This window comes from Penicillium chrysogenum (genome assembly GCF_028827035.1).
Source record: "Penicillium chrysogenum strain IBT 35668 chromosome Unknown utg000004l_segment0_segment0, whole genome shotgun sequence".
In the NCBI taxonomy this organism is placed as follows: Eukaryota; Fungi; Ascomycota; class Eurotiomycetes; order Eurotiales; family Aspergillaceae; genus Penicillium; species Penicillium chrysogenum.
This window is the reverse complement of record NW_026622752.1, coordinates 3,471,783-3,487,172: the sequence shown is the minus strand read 5'-3', so window position 1 is coordinate 3,487,172 and position 15,390 is coordinate 3,471,783. Positions and strand designations below refer to the sequence as shown.

General features: G+C 50.4%; 8 protein-coding genes across 8 annotated transcripts; 3 read left to right on the top strand and 5 right to left on the bottom strand.

The window, feature by feature from the left end:
* Nucleotides 1-67: 67 nt before the first annotated feature.
* On the bottom strand, nt 68-1,597 carry N7489_007286 (alpha-ketoacid dehydrogenase kinase family protein; the record flags this gene model as incomplete). The annotated part of the gene is made up of 2 exons (XM_056713036.1): nt 68-1,241; nt 1,311-1,597. 2 exons carry the CDS (start codon nt 1,595-1,597, stop codon nt 68-70), a joined length of 1,461 nt encoding a protein of 486 aa, XP_056566751.1.
* A 386-nt stretch (nt 1,598-1,983) lies between these two features.
* Nucleotides 1,984-2,370, bottom strand: N7489_007285 (uncharacterized protein; the record flags this gene model as incomplete). Its single annotated transcript, XM_056713035.1, has 4 exons — nt 1,984-2,071; nt 2,134-2,202; nt 2,257-2,297; nt 2,356-2,370. The coding sequence occupies 4 exons, from the start codon at nt 2,368-2,370 to the stop codon at nt 1,984-1,986; spliced, it is 213 nt and encodes a 70-aa protein (XP_056566750.1).
* Nucleotides 2,371-2,891: 521 nt separating this feature from the next.
* On the bottom strand, nt 2,892-3,880 carry N7489_007284 (urea carboxylase-associated family protein; the record flags this gene model as incomplete). The annotated part of the gene is made up of 2 exons (XM_056713034.1): nt 2,892-3,088; nt 3,145-3,880. The coding sequence occupies 2 exons, from the start codon at nt 3,878-3,880 to the stop codon at nt 2,892-2,894; spliced, it is 933 nt and encodes a 310-aa protein (XP_056566749.1).
* A 467-nt stretch (nt 3,881-4,347) lies between these two features.
* On the bottom strand, nt 4,348-4,989 carry N7489_007283 (uncharacterized protein; the record flags this gene model as incomplete). Its single annotated transcript, XM_056713033.1, has 1 exon — nt 4,348-4,989. The coding sequence occupies one exon, from the start codon at nt 4,987-4,989 to the stop codon at nt 4,348-4,350; it is 642 nt and encodes a 213-aa protein (XP_056566748.1).
* Nucleotides 4,990-5,436: 447 nt separating this feature from the next.
* N7489_007282 (GTPase BMS1) lies at nt 5,437-9,119 on the top strand (the record flags this gene model as incomplete). The annotated part of the gene is made up of 4 exons (XM_056713032.1): nt 5,437-5,494; nt 5,572-5,642; nt 5,702-5,894; nt 5,935-9,119. The coding sequence occupies 4 exons, from the start codon at nt 5,437-5,439 to the stop codon at nt 9,117-9,119; spliced, it is 3,507 nt and encodes a 1,168-aa protein (XP_056566747.1).
* Nucleotides 9,120-9,750: 631 nt separating this feature from the next.
* N7489_007281 (uncharacterized protein) lies at nt 9,751-10,275 on the top strand (the record flags this gene model as incomplete). Its single annotated transcript, XM_056713031.1, has 3 exons — nt 9,751-9,902; nt 9,979-10,103; nt 10,160-10,275. The coding sequence occupies 3 exons, from the start codon at nt 9,751-9,753 to the stop codon at nt 10,273-10,275; spliced, it is 393 nt and encodes a 130-aa protein (XP_056566746.1).
* A 1,001-nt stretch (nt 10,276-11,276) lies between these two features.
* N7489_007280 (uncharacterized protein) lies at nt 11,277-12,952 on the top strand (the record flags this gene model as incomplete). Its single annotated transcript, XM_056713030.1, has 2 exons — nt 11,277-11,993; nt 12,047-12,952. The coding sequence occupies 2 exons, from the start codon at nt 11,277-11,279 to the stop codon at nt 12,950-12,952; spliced, it is 1,623 nt and encodes a 540-aa protein (XP_056566745.1).
* A 300-nt stretch (nt 12,953-13,252) lies between these two features.
* Nucleotides 13,253-15,305, bottom strand: N7489_007279 (Major facilitator superfamily domain general substrate transporter; the record flags this gene model as incomplete). The annotated part of the gene is made up of 7 exons (XM_056713029.1): nt 13,253-13,267; nt 13,320-13,397; nt 13,453-13,547; nt 13,625-14,083; nt 14,197-14,631; nt 14,698-14,775; nt 14,834-15,305. 7 exons carry the CDS (start codon nt 15,303-15,305, stop codon nt 13,253-13,255), a joined length of 1,632 nt encoding a protein of 543 aa, XP_056566744.1.
* Nucleotides 15,306-15,390: the final 85 nt, after the last annotated feature.

The following is a 15,390-nucleotide window of genomic DNA, read 5'->3' as shown; positions in this document are numbered from 1 at the left end:
ATCATAAGCTTGGTTAAGAAGGATGGTCTTGTTCAGGGTATCTAGTGCTGTCGTTCCGTTTCTTCTCTCAATCGATTCTCCCTACTCCTCGCAGTGTCAAATAAACATCTGTCCCCCATCCCCATAGACTTTGTACCGCAATGCTTCCACCAAAGTACTCAGCGTAGGCTCGACTAAGAGGCAGTCCATAACCAAGACCTGCAATACTGCTGAGGTGGCCACCGCTGGCAGAGATGGTGTTCAAGGCATCCATGTTGCCATTTTCCGAGCCCTCAAAGTCCATATCGGAGAAAGTCGTAAAGCTGTATGACCAGATCTGTGGCAGAACCTCAGGCGGAATACCACCACCACGGTCACGGATACGGATAGTGATACTCTGAGATGACGGAGCCGAGTATCCAATGGTTTCATTCCCATTGGCGCTCGAAAGCTCTGAATCAAGTTCAAAGCCAGTATCAGTATCACCGGGGATCGGTGGTTCATTTCCGGGCACATCTGGAGCAGCAGCGATGGTCACCTCGATAGGCTCACGCTCGTTTCCATTTTCAATAGTTGCCCGGAATGCGTTCTTCAACAGCTCCGTGATAATGTACTCCACGTGTACAGGGACATGTGCGAAAGAGGCCTCAGGCTCACCTCCGATTTTCAAACGCGGTCGCACTCCGTACTTGAGCTCACAAATTTCTCCAACGAAATCCTCGCATAGCCGGATGATGCGCGCCGGCTGCAAAGCTGTATCAATGACGCCTATATAGTTGGAAGGAATCGAGTTCTTGGGCGCAGGTTCATCAGCGCCATCGAATGTTTTATCGCTGATGGGCTGAGAGGCATAATGAAGAGCTAGATGCTGCTCCGCGATCAAGCGCGTACCGATACGCGCACGTAGATGCGTGTCCAAGAAGCTCGTTACGTCGGCCGGACTGACATATTTCCTGCACTCCAGAAACCCACGTGCAAGGACGGGAATTGTATTCGTATGCGTTTGTACGAGGTCCGCCAGTACATCCCCAAACTGTTTCTCTTCTTCGAGAGTTGTGATGCGGCGCTGTTGATATGGGAGGAGGGTCGATAGCGAATGGAGGTAATTGTGGTAAATTTTAGAGACGTGAGGGTTTGAGACGACGATGAAAGGGAGGTTTCGTAATGCTTGAATTCGAGAAGCTAGTCGGGCGGGGAGGAGGGAGAGTGTGAAGTTGGCCGAGGCTAATAGAGCCTCTCTGTTCAATGGCGGGCGGCCGTGTCTGAGAGATGGACATCACTTTAGCACACTTTGATTCAGTTTCGGTGCAAGCTATATATCTAAGACTGACTTTAGTAGGTCTGCAAGTGTCAAAGGCCGACGGGGACTCGCAGCCAGCTGCGCAACATTGTCTTTGGCGACATCAAATGGGTGACCAGCCCAGTTTTGACCCTGCGAGGAATATTGACGGAAAATGCGAGGTCGCCTAATTGGAAGGGCCCGATAGCTAGGCCGAGAAGGCATTGCTCTAGGTATTGATGTTGCCATTGTGAACTGTAGCCATGAAATGGGGAAAGATAAGTGGGAGTTCACAATGAAACCCCCGGGGCGGAAGATCTGCATCGGCGCGGATATCATCGGTCCAAATGCTGTAGTATCAACAAGCATCAAACCTCTTAAAGATTGCTATTTTATCTACTCTCGGATGTTGCACAGGGCTCACTCAAGTTTTATTCCATACACACTGTGTACATAACTCAACCTGATAGTTGGATCCAGGAAAATTGCTCTATATGAATGCCTGTACCTCTTTGGCAAAGGTAAGAAGGTAAGTACTCGTAAGATGTACATGGCATCGCGGATGAGAGCAGGTCGCATAATTGGTATCACGTCATCGCTGAAGTAAAACAAAAAGAAAAGAAAAGAACCCTCGGGTATCCAGCTGTCGTGTTTCCATTCGGTCATAAAGCAGAAGACGCACGGCGACTGCAGCCTCCAGCCCAAGCCATGCTGACTAGGGGCAACTACTGAGTATTCATGGCGCCATCTTGCTCAACATGGACATGTTCGGTAGATTCGAAGATTTGGACGGTATCATCGGGGAACTCGACACTAGTGTTCATCCATATATCAGCATGCACCTCGATGGCATTGATCGAACTAGCAGCACATACGTGAAGCCTTTGATGATGCTGTATTCATGTCTGATTATGCCGCCCTTCTCCTTGGCTGTTTCCCTGGCCCTGAGAAGATATGTAAGTATTGAAGGTATTTCCGATAATGGTCATGCGACACACTTATCCAGCGCCTCGACGGGAGCGCCGGCCTTGAGAGTGATCTAGGGATATGTTAGTCGGGATATTTTTATTTTATTTGGAGGATCAAGCTGAACCGACGTTGTAAAGAGGCATAATGTGAGTTGGTGAATCAAAGTGAAGTGGGAAAAAAGAAGGAAACGGGAGAGGAAGAAGGAATTTATAGAAGAGGTGAAGAGGTGAGGGGAAGGCGACACTTTATTTTGAAGGTGCCTTGAAGCAGGTACCTTCCAATCGCTTCACTTCCTCTTTCTCCTCCACTTCACCTCTTTTCTTCATGCAACATTATTATGTCTGGGTACCTAGGTACTCCCGTGCTACTTGAGGTCGTGATCTATTGGTCTTACATGTCTGACATGGCTTCTACAGTGAACTCACTCTCTGAAAGCAGGATGCCTATCGCATCCCTTGCGGAAATGTCTCTATAATTTCCCGTATTGTTTTAATCTCGCCTACGTATTTTGTAAAAAGGGGGAGGAAATCGCCGTCGATGTAACAATGAGAGGCGATGACATCATATATAACGAAACGCGGGGCAATACCTAGGTAGGTAACCTATGTCTTGCATATCTTCAATAGACGACGACCCTATATAATTTTACTTCAAGGTGATTACCCTAGAGTCCAACGTAACCATCCTCTTCACGGGGAGGCATCTTCATCCCATGCATTCCCTTGTACTTGGGGCTTTCTGGAGCCTTCCATCCCTCCAGGACCTTGTCATCTGCCAGTTGATATACCTCCACACCCAACGGACGACAAGTGGCTCCCATATCACCTTCCTTATCATCCCAACCCCAATTAGACAAATCACCTGAGATTATCATTAGCATGGAAATAAGACATTTGGGTACCTTGGAGGTGCCATACCACCAGGACACGCAGATAGCGCACAGAGAACATCCACTTCTGCAAAGAACTCAAAATACTCACCCGCCTTTGCAGGGGAGGTCTCCATGAAGTACTTTCCATCCTCATCCAACCCCGTCACCTGAAACACATTCAAGACATCATGGACATCCAGCTCCGTCAGTCCATAAGGGACGACAGAACGAGTCAGGTTAGAATGACAGTGGAAGTCAAAGGTCTCTCCGCCCATGAGCAAGTTCACGTAAGGATCGCACCGAGTGCCCATCAAGTCATGCACCCGCCCTCCAAACTGCGTAGTCCCGAAAATGACCTCCGGGTTGCGCTTTCCATCTGGCCCAAGCACGTCATGCAGCTGCCCGCCGCCCAACGAGTCACCCGTGATTGTTACGAGGGGCCGCAGGTACGGCAGGTTCGACCACAACCGATCACCCACTGAGACATGGGAGGCGTGAATCTGTCGGGTACGCGCAGCCCACATTCGTTCTCGGGGGTTATTTGCGTTCCAGATGTTCAGGTCACCCACCTGGGGTCCCTTCGGTGTGGTCAGGCGGCAGATGTGGCCGGCGGGGACAATCCACGCTTGGGCGGAACATGGTCTGATAGTGAATGATTCCTTCGGGATCCGTGCAGAGGGACTGGAGGCGGTTTCGGAGATTGAGCGGTACAACTGCGAAGTTGCGTGAACCCCGGAATCGGGTGGTGCCGTGTAAGCCGGGGGTGGCCGACGTGCAGACATTATATGGGGTTTGCGGGTTATATCTGGATGTTACAGAAGGGTCTAGTAGATAGGGAGTGAGGTCGGATTGATAGAATCCAGGAGGCAGATACAGAGTAGGTTTATAGCCATGGATAATCGGGGGCTTCCCGATTGCAACGGCTTCTGCCCCGCATACGATAGCCGCGGAGGGATCCTCCGATTTCTAAATGAGTCCACCTGGGCAGTGCGATATGAGATAGCGCTATCGCACGAAACGATCATGCCATAGACTCAGGGAAATCTCCTCATGGCTCGGAGAGCCAAGTTGCTGTCAGTATTTTTGTCAGGTGGTCCATATCCAAGCAAAGTGCCAGCAAAAGTAGATGCGCCCAATTCGACACCGTACAGTATGCTTATAAGTGCATTTTCCATATAGAAAAATGAATAATCTGATCGTGCTTGATAGTTTGTTACGTAGCTTCTAGCACTGGTACTCCATGCAGTCATTAAAGGGTCAAGGGTGCAAGTGGTTCATCTCCCGTGAGCCCTTTTTCTTTCAGAAGAGCAGCCCGGTCTTCCAGAAATGCTTTGTATGCTGCTTTCGGGACAGTCTTATCTTCGTCCTCCCATAATTCGTATCCAACCTCCTCCCAAACTTGAAGCTGACGAGTGAAATTCGCGCTCGGTTTGATTCTTTGCTTTGATTGAACGAAGCGCAAGACGTCTGCTTGCTGAATTTTGAGCTTGCGCATGAGATAGGCGATGATTATCGTCGGCGAGCGCGATATCCCAAGGTCGCAATGAATCAATATCGCCTCCGAAGATTCACCTTGTGGCTTGTCATTCGTGTCCTGTTTGTGCTCATCGGGCAAGCGGAGCAATGAGGAAAGAGGCGGGGATGCTATTTGATCGATGAAATCGCAGATATCGCTCATATAAACAAGGAGGTCTTGCGTTGACGAATCTGCGCACTGAATCCATTTGTGACGATGCTCTGGGACGCCTGCATTTCTTGTAGTGGAATTCCACCATACCCATCGAGCATTAGTTAGAGAGACGATTGCGTTTATATGGTTCCCTTCAAGCATTTCCCGTTTATGCGATGCCTGGGCATTTCCAAGGAAGAGATCAGGGACAATCTGCCTCATCCGAGCCTTTATGCCATGTCCCACTTCTTCCTCCTTTCCGTCTTGAGGTTTTCTGCTGCATTTTCATCCATGGTGCTACTTTGTGTTCTTCTCTAGCCTTCAAGTCGGTCGGTAATAGCTGCTGACTGGGCATTGCTTGTAAGGTAAAGGTAGATGGGTACCTCCCTAGTTGTGTCCAATCCTAACGAACATTGAATCCATGGATGGATCTCAGGGCCAGGCCGGTGGAGAAGGAATGCTGCCTCAGGCCAGAATGAAAGAAACTGTGATGCCTTAGGCCATAAATCTTCCTGACTAAAGTTTATCTACTCCGCTTTGGCAGAAAAATAATTACTGCTAATTTTTTGGCCGTCGTCGGGGACAGTCCTCTACTTGATTGCGCTTGCCTTTCCTGTCTCTAATAAAAGGAGTTGATCTGTCGAGGTATTATACCTCTTTACAGATATCATGGAGCAGCAGGCGAACAGGGCGCATCGCCCTGCGAAAGAGAAGAAGAAATTTGAGGGTACAGGGAACCCGCTCTAATACAACTGCAAACTTTCTGCTTTCGAGCCCATGCTAATAGTGATTTCTTCTTTGCAGGTGCTAATCCAAAAGCATTCGTTACCTCCAGGCCTGGAAAGCTCAATAAGCAGGCTGCGCGATCGCATGATGTATGTATATGAAACTTTTCTGCTGGCCAAATCGATGCTGACCCAAACTTCCCCTCCAGGTCAAGGAAAAGAGACTACATGTCCCCCTCGTGGATCGTATGCCCGAGGAGGCCCCGCCAGTCGTTGTCGCGATCGTTGGACCCCCGGGAGTTGGTAAGACAACTCTGCTCAAATCTCTGATCCGCCGATACACCAAGCAGACCCTCAGCTCGCCGCAAGGCCCATTGACCGTTGTGACTACTAAGCGCAAGCGTCTCCACCTTCCTCGAATGCCCATCCGACTCTCTTGCAGCTGCGATCGATGTTTCTAAGATCGCAGACATTGTTCTTCTCATGATTGACGGAAACTTTGGATTCGAGATGGAGACCATGGAGTTTTTGAATGCGTTATCGACGGCCGGTATGCCGGGTAACGTCTTTGGTATCCTTACCCATCTTGACCAATTCAAGAAACAGAGCACGTTGAAGGACGCGAAGAAGCGCCTGAAGCACCGTTTCTGGAGTGAGCTATACGCCGGCGCAAAGCTCTTTTACTTGTCTGGTGTTATCAACGGCCGTTACCCCGATCGCGAAGTGCACAACCTTTCGAGATTCTTGTCCGTTATGAAGAATCCTCGTCCGCTTGTGTGGCGCAACTCCCACCCTTACGCACTTGCAGATCGCTTCTTGGACATTACCCCGCCTACTCAGATCGAGGAAAACTCGAAGTGTGATCGCACAGTCGCGCTCTACGGCTACTTGCGCGGCACCAACTTCCCGTCCCATGGTGCCCGAGTTCATGTTCCTGGTGTTGGTGATCTAACCGTTGCCAATATTGAAGGCTTGCCCGATCCATGCCCAACTCCGTATATGGACCAGCAGATCGCCAAGGCAACAGGAAAGTCGAACAGGCGCAAGCTTGGCGAGCACCAGAAGCTGCTTTTCGCTCCCATGTCTGATGTTGGTGGAGTCCTGGTCGACAAGGATGCGGTTTACATTGATGTCAAAACAAATACCTTTGACCGAGACTCAGACGAGGATTCGGGCGATGAGGAGCGCCGGGGTCTTGGAGAACACCTTGTTGTTGGCCTTCAAGGCGAGCGGAAGATGTTAGGTGAGGCTGATCAGGGTGTTCGTCTTTTCCGTGGCGGCGAGGCCCTCGATAACGCGGAGGACGACGAGACCGGCCGGAAAGATCGACGCCGCGCCCGCGTTGCCGTGCCCGAACAAGACGACATAGATATACCCGAAGGATCCGATAGTGAAGAGGAGGCCGATGAAGATATGGACGAGGATGATGTGACAGACGATGAAGGCGAACTCGACATGTCTGCACCTGCAGACTTTGAAGCCCGCTTTAAGGCCAAACAGAACGGAAATGCTGACGCAGAGGAAGACATGGCTTTCGCTGACAGTGATTCTGACCTTGGTTCCATCTCTTCCGTCTCAGACCAGGAACTCGAGAGCGGTGGTGAAGACGAAGATGAGGATGAGGATGATGAAGACGATGAGGAGGGCAATGTTCGATGGAAGGAGAATATGCTCGCCAATGCCAAGTCTCTTCACGGAAAGCGCCCTCCTTTCCGAGTCACCGACCTGTCCAGAATGATGTACGACGAGTCGATCACTCCACTTGATGTCGTGAAGACATGGCGCGGTGAAGATTCCGACGACGATGAGGACGAGGAAGATAAAGCCGCTGATGACGAAGGCGAGGATTTCTTCAAGAAAACGAACAACGAGAAGGAAGACCAAGCCGACTTCCGCGCCGTTCCAGAGTACGACTACGATGAGCTGGAGCGGAAGTGGCGGGACGAGGAATTGCTCGAATTAATCAAACTCCGCTTTATCACTGGCAAACTGTCCGGTGGTGCCTCAGATGACGAGGATGGTGATATGGACGAGGATGACGAAGATGAAGATGAGGGCGACGGTGATTACGAAGATCTGGAATCTGGTGAAGTTTTCAACGGTATCAAGGAAGATGGGGATGAAGATGAGGACGAGGAAGGTGACGATGAACCCGAAACGGCTGCCGACCTGGAAGCTGAGCGTGAGCGAAACGCGAAAAAGAAAGAAGAATTGAAGCTACGTTTCGAAGAAGAGGACCGCGAAGGTTTCGGAAAGGTTCAGGACGGGACGCATGATGGTATTGATGGCGAGTTTGGCGAAGACGATTGGTACGATCTTCAGAAAGCCAAGCTGCAAAAGCAGGCAGACATCAACCGCGCCGAATTTGATGCACTCGACCCCGCCTCGCGCGCCCGGGCCGAAGGTTACAAGGCCGGCACCTACGCGCGTATCGTCCTCGAAAACGTACCTTACGAGTTTGTCTCCAAGTTCAACCCTCGCTTCCCTGTCATCGTTGGTGGTCTCGCACCTACCGAGGACCGATTCGGCTACGTGCAGATCCGGATCAAGAGACATCGCTGGCACAAGAAGATTCTCAAGAGCAACGACCCGTTGATCTTCTCACTTGGCTGGCGTCGCTTCCAGACCATGCCTATCTACAGCACCTCCGACAGTCGGACGCGAAACCGCATGCTTAAGTACACACCTGAGCATATGCACTGCTTCGCCACATTCTACGGTCCTCTTGTCGCCCCCAACACTGGTTTCTGCTGTGTGAACTCGTTCTCGAACAAGAACCCCGGTTTCCGGATTGCCGCCACTGGTGTTGTTCAGAGCGTGGACGAGCACACAGAGATTGTCAAGAAGCTCAAGCTCACCGGTTACCCCTACAAGATCTTCAAGAACACCGCCTTCATCAAGGATATGTTCACCTCTTCGCTGGAAATTGCCAAGTTCGAAGGTGCATCCATCAAGACTGTCTCTGGTATTCGCGGTCAGATCAAGCGTGCGCTATCCAAGCCCGATGGCTGTTTCCGTGCTACATTCGAGGACAAGATCTTGATGAGTGATATTGCCTTCCTGCGCGCTTGGTACCCTATCAAGCCCCACCGCTACTACAATCCCGTGACCAACTTGTTAGACCAAGTTGAGGGCGAGAAGGGCGATAGTGGATGGCAAGGCATGCGCCTGACCGGTGAGGTCCGACACGCTCAGGGCATCGCCACTCCCAAACTCAAAGACTCAGCTTACAAGCCCATCGAAAGACAAGCTCGTCACTTCAACCCGCTCCGTGTGCCAAGACAGCTGGCTGCCGAGCTCCCCTTCAAGTCGCAGATCACCAAGATGAGAGGCCACAAGGACCAGACCTACATGCAGAAGCGTGCCGTTGTCCTCGGAGGCGAGGAAAAGAAAGCTCGCGACCTCATGCAGAAGCTCACTACCATGCGCAACGAGAAGCAGGCCAAGCGATCCGCCAAGCAGGAGGAGCGCCGCAAGGTCTACCGCGCTAAGGTGGCTGATAGTCTGGAGAAGAAGGCCGAGCGCGAGAAGAGAGAGCGCAACGATTACTGGCGCAAGGAGGGCAAGAAGCGCAAGAACCCAGACGAAGACTCCGGTGGCCGTGGACGCGGCAAGAAGCGCAAGTGATCTATCCTTTGTTCTTGAACATGTCTTAATCTACTTGGGTCTTTTGCATAGATGGCGTTTGGACCCAAAACTTGTACCTACATTATGTTGGATGTTTATTTATATCAAAACTATTTTATGACTCCACTACTGCTTGCCCTGGCTTTCTACTTGTTGCCTCCTCCCACGTCGTATATACTATACTTACTTCTTTTTATCCCATTGGCCAGACTACTTCTCGCCGCCGGTTGGTCTCCGGTGCTAGAAGTAGAATATCTGGCTGGCATCAAAGTTGGAGTATCTGAAGCACCCGACAGTTCCCATAGCAGGAAAGTTCCAAACAAGCCTAGAATTTGAAGGTTCATACTACTGGATGTGGTTTAGTAGTTGAGGAACCGACCCTCTTTCCCATTGCCCCGACACCATAACGGGTAATGCAACCCTAAGTCGCAAAGCTTCACACTCCATCCAGCGCGAATTCCATAACAAGCTTAGTAGCACTTGTAGTCCTGTCTATATTATCCTCGCGGATTCCCACTGGCCTTGAATTCCAACTCTCGAACTACATCTACTTTTCATCAAGCTCCATCACAGCATTCTTCATTCACCAATAAAACATCTTTCCCATGCATCAAACAACTATTAGAAAGACATGGCTCCTATCTCAGGCCTTGTCAACGACAACATGCTCTCTCCTCGGGCTGACAAGCAATACGTGGTTGACATGGAGAAGGAGCTCTCCATCACCAAAATGCTCCTCGGGTTCATGGGGGCCGCCTGGCTCTTGCTCCTGGGGTGTACACTGTAAGTCCATAATTCCATAATCTATACAATATAATTAAAAAAAAAAGAGAGAGAGAGATACTGATAGATCTATTAGCTACACCTCGCTGAGGCCCAAGTATGAGGAAAGATGGAAACCCAAGCTTAAGCCCAAGCTTCGGGACTGCAAGGAGAAGTATGAGGGCTGGAAGAAGAAGATGGCCTGGCATGCCAAAGAACCAAGTAAGTTGATCCTCTCAGCACAATGCACTTGTCCTTGGTGCTAACGTCCCCTCTAGAGGCGCCAGAGCCAGCTCATGTGGCTCGCCATATTCCTCAGGCTCCGGATGTCAAGCGGATCACTCGTGATCTGAGTCCGGAGTATATGAAGATGTCGACGGCGGCCATCGCCTAAGGGAGGAGAAGTATGTGTGGCTCGGTGCTGGTAGAGGTATTAAAGGCCTGCCAGACTGATGTCTGAATTTCGATACGGAGTACGGAGGGAAGGAGTTCTTTTTGTTTCTTTCTTTCTTTCTTTTGGATTTGGTTTTGCATTCTCTCAGCTTTATACTTACTTTCCGCTGAGTTGGTTGTTACACTCCTGTTGACTTGTCTGTCGTCATTGGAGTCACTATTTCGGAGTATATTTCCCACTCCATGATGTTGTATATTATATCATTAATGAAAACTGAGAACTTCCTGTTTGCATTTCCTATATGTCTTCTTCATTTGTATATCATAGTCTCGTAAAATGTTCTTGTAGTCGTTAGTATACTCCGAAGTATAGCCCATCGAACAAGCCCACCAAGCCTACATACAACCATCTTCAACTGTTTCCATGTCTAATTGACCGTATACTGATGATTTGAGAATAAAATCCTTTTCTACAGAAACTCATTGAAGATGAAATTGGTCTAGTACCATCCACGTGACCGCGCCTCTCACGCGCGTTCCAAGAGCGGCGACCCTTCCCTCTACCCGTGGACCAACTACTCAACGGGATTTCTTTTGGTGCTAGCATACTGTGGCGCATCTATATTCAAAATTAGTTCTTACTGCTCGCATTCCTTTATTCAAACCCCTGGCCGTTCGGGATCAGAATCACGGAGAAACCCATTTGCCGCTGCTGTTGAGACCCTTGCGCGCGTGCTGGTCGATCGCCACTCGATCGGGCAGATGCTTCTGGTTCCCACGGTGCTCCCACGCGTCTTATTGAGATCTCGACTGTTAGTTGCATCCAAATCACTTGGTATCGGATCTTCCCGGCCCCGACCCTCGATGCGGTGACTTCGCGGGACAGGACATGCGTGTTGAGATTGTGCGGCCGCGTAAACCCGCGATTGGAGTTAGGTCGCGCGTATTTGCCGATTGTCGCTATCCCTGCATCATTTAGTCTTCCACACCCCACACCTGATCATGAATGACGGTCGCAATGCAGTGCCTGATCGCGGGGTGCTCCATGCGGAGGCTAGTGCGAACACCCACTCTATGAACAACGCGACGTCTCCCGTGCCTCACAAACCAATGCCTTTGGCCAAGGCCCAAACCACACAATTGCCGCAACCATTGTCACTACAAATAGATGGCTTGAACGCAGTTACTCTCGCTCACGGCGAGGGTAACCCGAACCCAGCCTATATCGAATCATCGGAGCGCGGCAGCGATGCATCGGGCGATGGCCGGCGTCTAGACCTTTCCGCTAGCACCGTCACAGACTCTCTTTCCAGCATTCCTTCATCGTCGACCAATGGTAATAACAGCCAGTCGACAGAGTTCAGTAACTCTCATACATTGAATGGACATACATCGATGCCGTGGGACCAAGAGTTGTTGGAATCCCAACTCGTCCCACCCATGCAGCCGGTAAATGGAGGTGCCTCAATAGATCGATGGCAGCCCTCATTATCGCCGATCAAAGCCGGCAATGTTTCAACATCACCGCCGTCATCGCCAAAACATTTGCGCACGTGGTCAAACTTTGATGCTCGCTTGGCCCCAGGCCAGAAACGGACAGCAGCCGGCGACTTCAAAACCACGTTAGATCCTCCAGCTCACAATGCCGACGCGAGTGGAGCTGCACGACGACGTTCAAAGAGTACAGGCTCGTCAGCTTATGGTAGTAGGATTGCACAGGTAACACACTCCCTCGCTCAGTCAAGGGTCTGTAGCTCATTTATATTATTCAGTTGTCGGTCCATATCCGTACACGTCTATCATACGCAGCCGCCAAAATAGAACAGGCTCGTCAGTCGCGTGAAGCTACCCCTCAAACCGCATTGCGAACACCCAACAGCACATCACCATCGAGCACGCCGGCACCAAGTGATATCGCATCATTACCAGCAGGAAACTCCACGCCTTTTTCACAAGACTCACGAACTTCCTCCAACGGAATTTCCCAGCATGCCCCGGGCCACAACCGCTCGCGATCATCATTCTCATCTAACCAATTCCTTCCAATTCCCAAGCTAGCACCCCCTGTGGATATCGTCTCATCAAATGGTCATAACCAGCGTCGTCGACCGAACCCTAATGCAATCTCCAAGTCATCAAACCACAGCCCTATTTCCCGTCACCGGCGCCACCATTCATACCAAGAAAACGGACTCGCCCGACCACTCAACGGACAAGCAGCCCTAGGGCCAGAGACGCCTACGCTTTCATCTTCTCACACATATGCCCCAACGTCCACACCGAACGGGTTCTACAGACCCCGTACCCACTCCCAAAACACACCGATGGAACAAGACGCCATCGAAACCCTGATGTTCATGTCCAGCCCCGAGAACTCGGGGTATCGTTTCAGTCCCCGCCCGCTGCAGCCAGCGAGTACACAAAGCAGCCTGAACGAGTCGATCAACACATCCAGCAATGGAGCTTACCACGACGGAAGCCAGGGCTCCCAAAGCTCCGAATCCCACAATGGTCGTGAACTCCGAAGAAAACCAGGACTAGAAGCTCATGCCGGTGATGATATCGATCGTCTTTTGGATCAAATGGATAGTGACAGCGAGGATGAGGATCGGTATGCATCGTATCGTCCAGGGATTAATGGTGCCCATCCATTTAGGGGGAACCAGCACCCGAGGTAATTGCATTGTTTTCTAAAATTCCAGGATTTTGCATGGGACACATGGTGGAATCATGTCATATGCGCTTTAGCATTGCTCTTTTTAAATAAGGAATTGCTGGCATGGCCAAGCTCAAATCATAGGAAGCGTACAATTGTACGACCTTAATTCATTCGCTGTGATGAAAATTCAGACCATCTATCTGGGCCTGAAATAGTTGATAATATGCAATGTCCTTGGCTCTATATGATCCTGTACCCGAAAATACTTTGATTAAATTACGTTTTGTTGCGTTAGCAGTTGATATGCGCTGTACATCATTCAATGTGCGAGCTCCTATCACCACATTAGTCTCAGACAATGGACAGCAATTGAGGACATCACTTACACTCGCGAGCTTGCTTCTAGCTCGAATCGTGGGTCCGTACAAAGCCAGCACCCAAGGAACCAGAGTCAGAGCAGCACCCTGTTTCGATCTAGTTAGCGAACTTTCTTCTTATGGGGTGATCGCCGCAACCTACAAGTCCTCCCAGCAGACTTGACGCCTCTGGATAACCAAGGTTGGTGAACATGGCATTCGTAACCAAAGGAAAGATACCACCGAGCAAATTGCGGCCTAGTGAGCAAATGTCAGCAAATGTCCCAGCACAACCCAGACCTCCATCAAAAGAACCAGCCAAGGCAGATACTTACAACAAGACTGCGCCGCAATGGCCGAACTCGCATATCGATGATAGGTATCAGCGAGGTAATTAAACGTAGCAAGATAAATGGAAAAGATGCCCATAGTAGCACAGCCAACCGCGATAGCAGGCACGATCCAGTGCACGGATGGGAAAGAACTCCAACCGAACCAGAATAGGCCAATAGGCAGAAGTACGGACTCCACGCAGACGAAATACAACCTGCCTTCGGGAGAAGTGGTGTGTTTACCGAAGCGCATGGCGATGCGTTCTTGGTAGATGCTGATGATTGTGATGATGATGACGCCGACGCACATCGAGGTGAAGACAGCGCCGGTTTGCTCGATTGTGAAGTTGTGGTTTGCGCGGAAGATGAGTGGCACTGAGCTGAATTGGAGGTAGAGGACTGCCCAGCTGAAGGAGACCCATAGGGAGAAGAAGAAGACCACTGGTTCGGTGAGGAGCATGTCTAGATTGGGAAGTTAGTTTTCTTTTCTTTTTTCCCTTTTTCTTTTTTTTTCTTTTCTTTTTTCATGCTTTCGCTATCTTTGGGGATCTGCTTGAGGGTTGGCGTAGACTTACGGAATGGCCTGTACAGCGAGATCTGGATCATGGTTACGATCGATGCTCGTTGCTCGTCGCTCTTGACCTTCCATCTGATTCGACGAATGCATTTCTCTTCGGACGATTCTTCGCTCGATAGGATTACACCGTGGTGGCCGGCTTCTTCGAGTTGCTCGTAGTACTGGTTCAACTTTGCGGCTTTGCGGCTTAGCAGGACGCTCCCGCGCGTTTCTTTGAAGAAGAAGTAGATGGCAATGACAAAGGCGGCGGACACAATTGCGTGCGAGTAGAACACCCAGCGCCATGTGGTGTGGCTGATGATAGCGCCGGAGATCAATGGTGCCAGACCAGTACCGAACAATGCAGCTCCTGAGAAGAGCGCCATGGGGGTGTTACGGTCTTGGGCGTGATAGATGTCACTGATTACGCCACCAACCATGGTGGAGAAGGTTGCTGTGAGGAGTTCGAGTCAATATCGTCGAGTGTCGAATCAGGGGAATGGACCGGGGCTATACATACATCCACCCACACCCTGGAAGAAACGAGCTACAAGCAATCCAGCAAAGGACTGCGTGCCTCCACATCCAATTAAACTAGCTGTTGACAATACCGAGTCAGTATATGTCAGTAACATAATGAAGCTTGGTATACATACCGACGAAAAGAATCCCACTGGCGATGAAGATCGGCCTCCGTCCATTAATCTCAGAAAAAGGAGCTAGCACCATCGGTGCTAGAGCAAACCCACAACAGAAGACCGTGATGCTCAGGTTATACACAACGGTACTGATCCCCCACAGCTCAGTCAATTCCTCCGATGCAGGGCTGACCTCGCCCGCGGCATAACCCGCTAGCGCAGTAACCCCGCAAGCGATATAAGTCATCATCGATTTGCGCCATTGCGGCCACAGAAAGGGAGATGTGTATTTCTCCAGACTAGGCGCTTCTGGTGGTGGTGACTGAGCAGGACCGGGAGGTAAAGTAATGCATGGGGTCGGTAAGGGTGTGTCTAGCTCTAAATAGCGGAATTCGATATCTTGGGACCCGCATAGAGACTCGGGGGTATCCTCCCGGTTTTCCATGGCTGTGGGTTGCGGCTTAAGTGAGCCAGGCGTCGTAGACGCCATGAAGTAAGTCGAGATAATTTTTGGCAAGAGTTTGCTAGGTTCTGACGGACTTTTATGATTTATTGGCTAAGCATCTAGGGCGTGG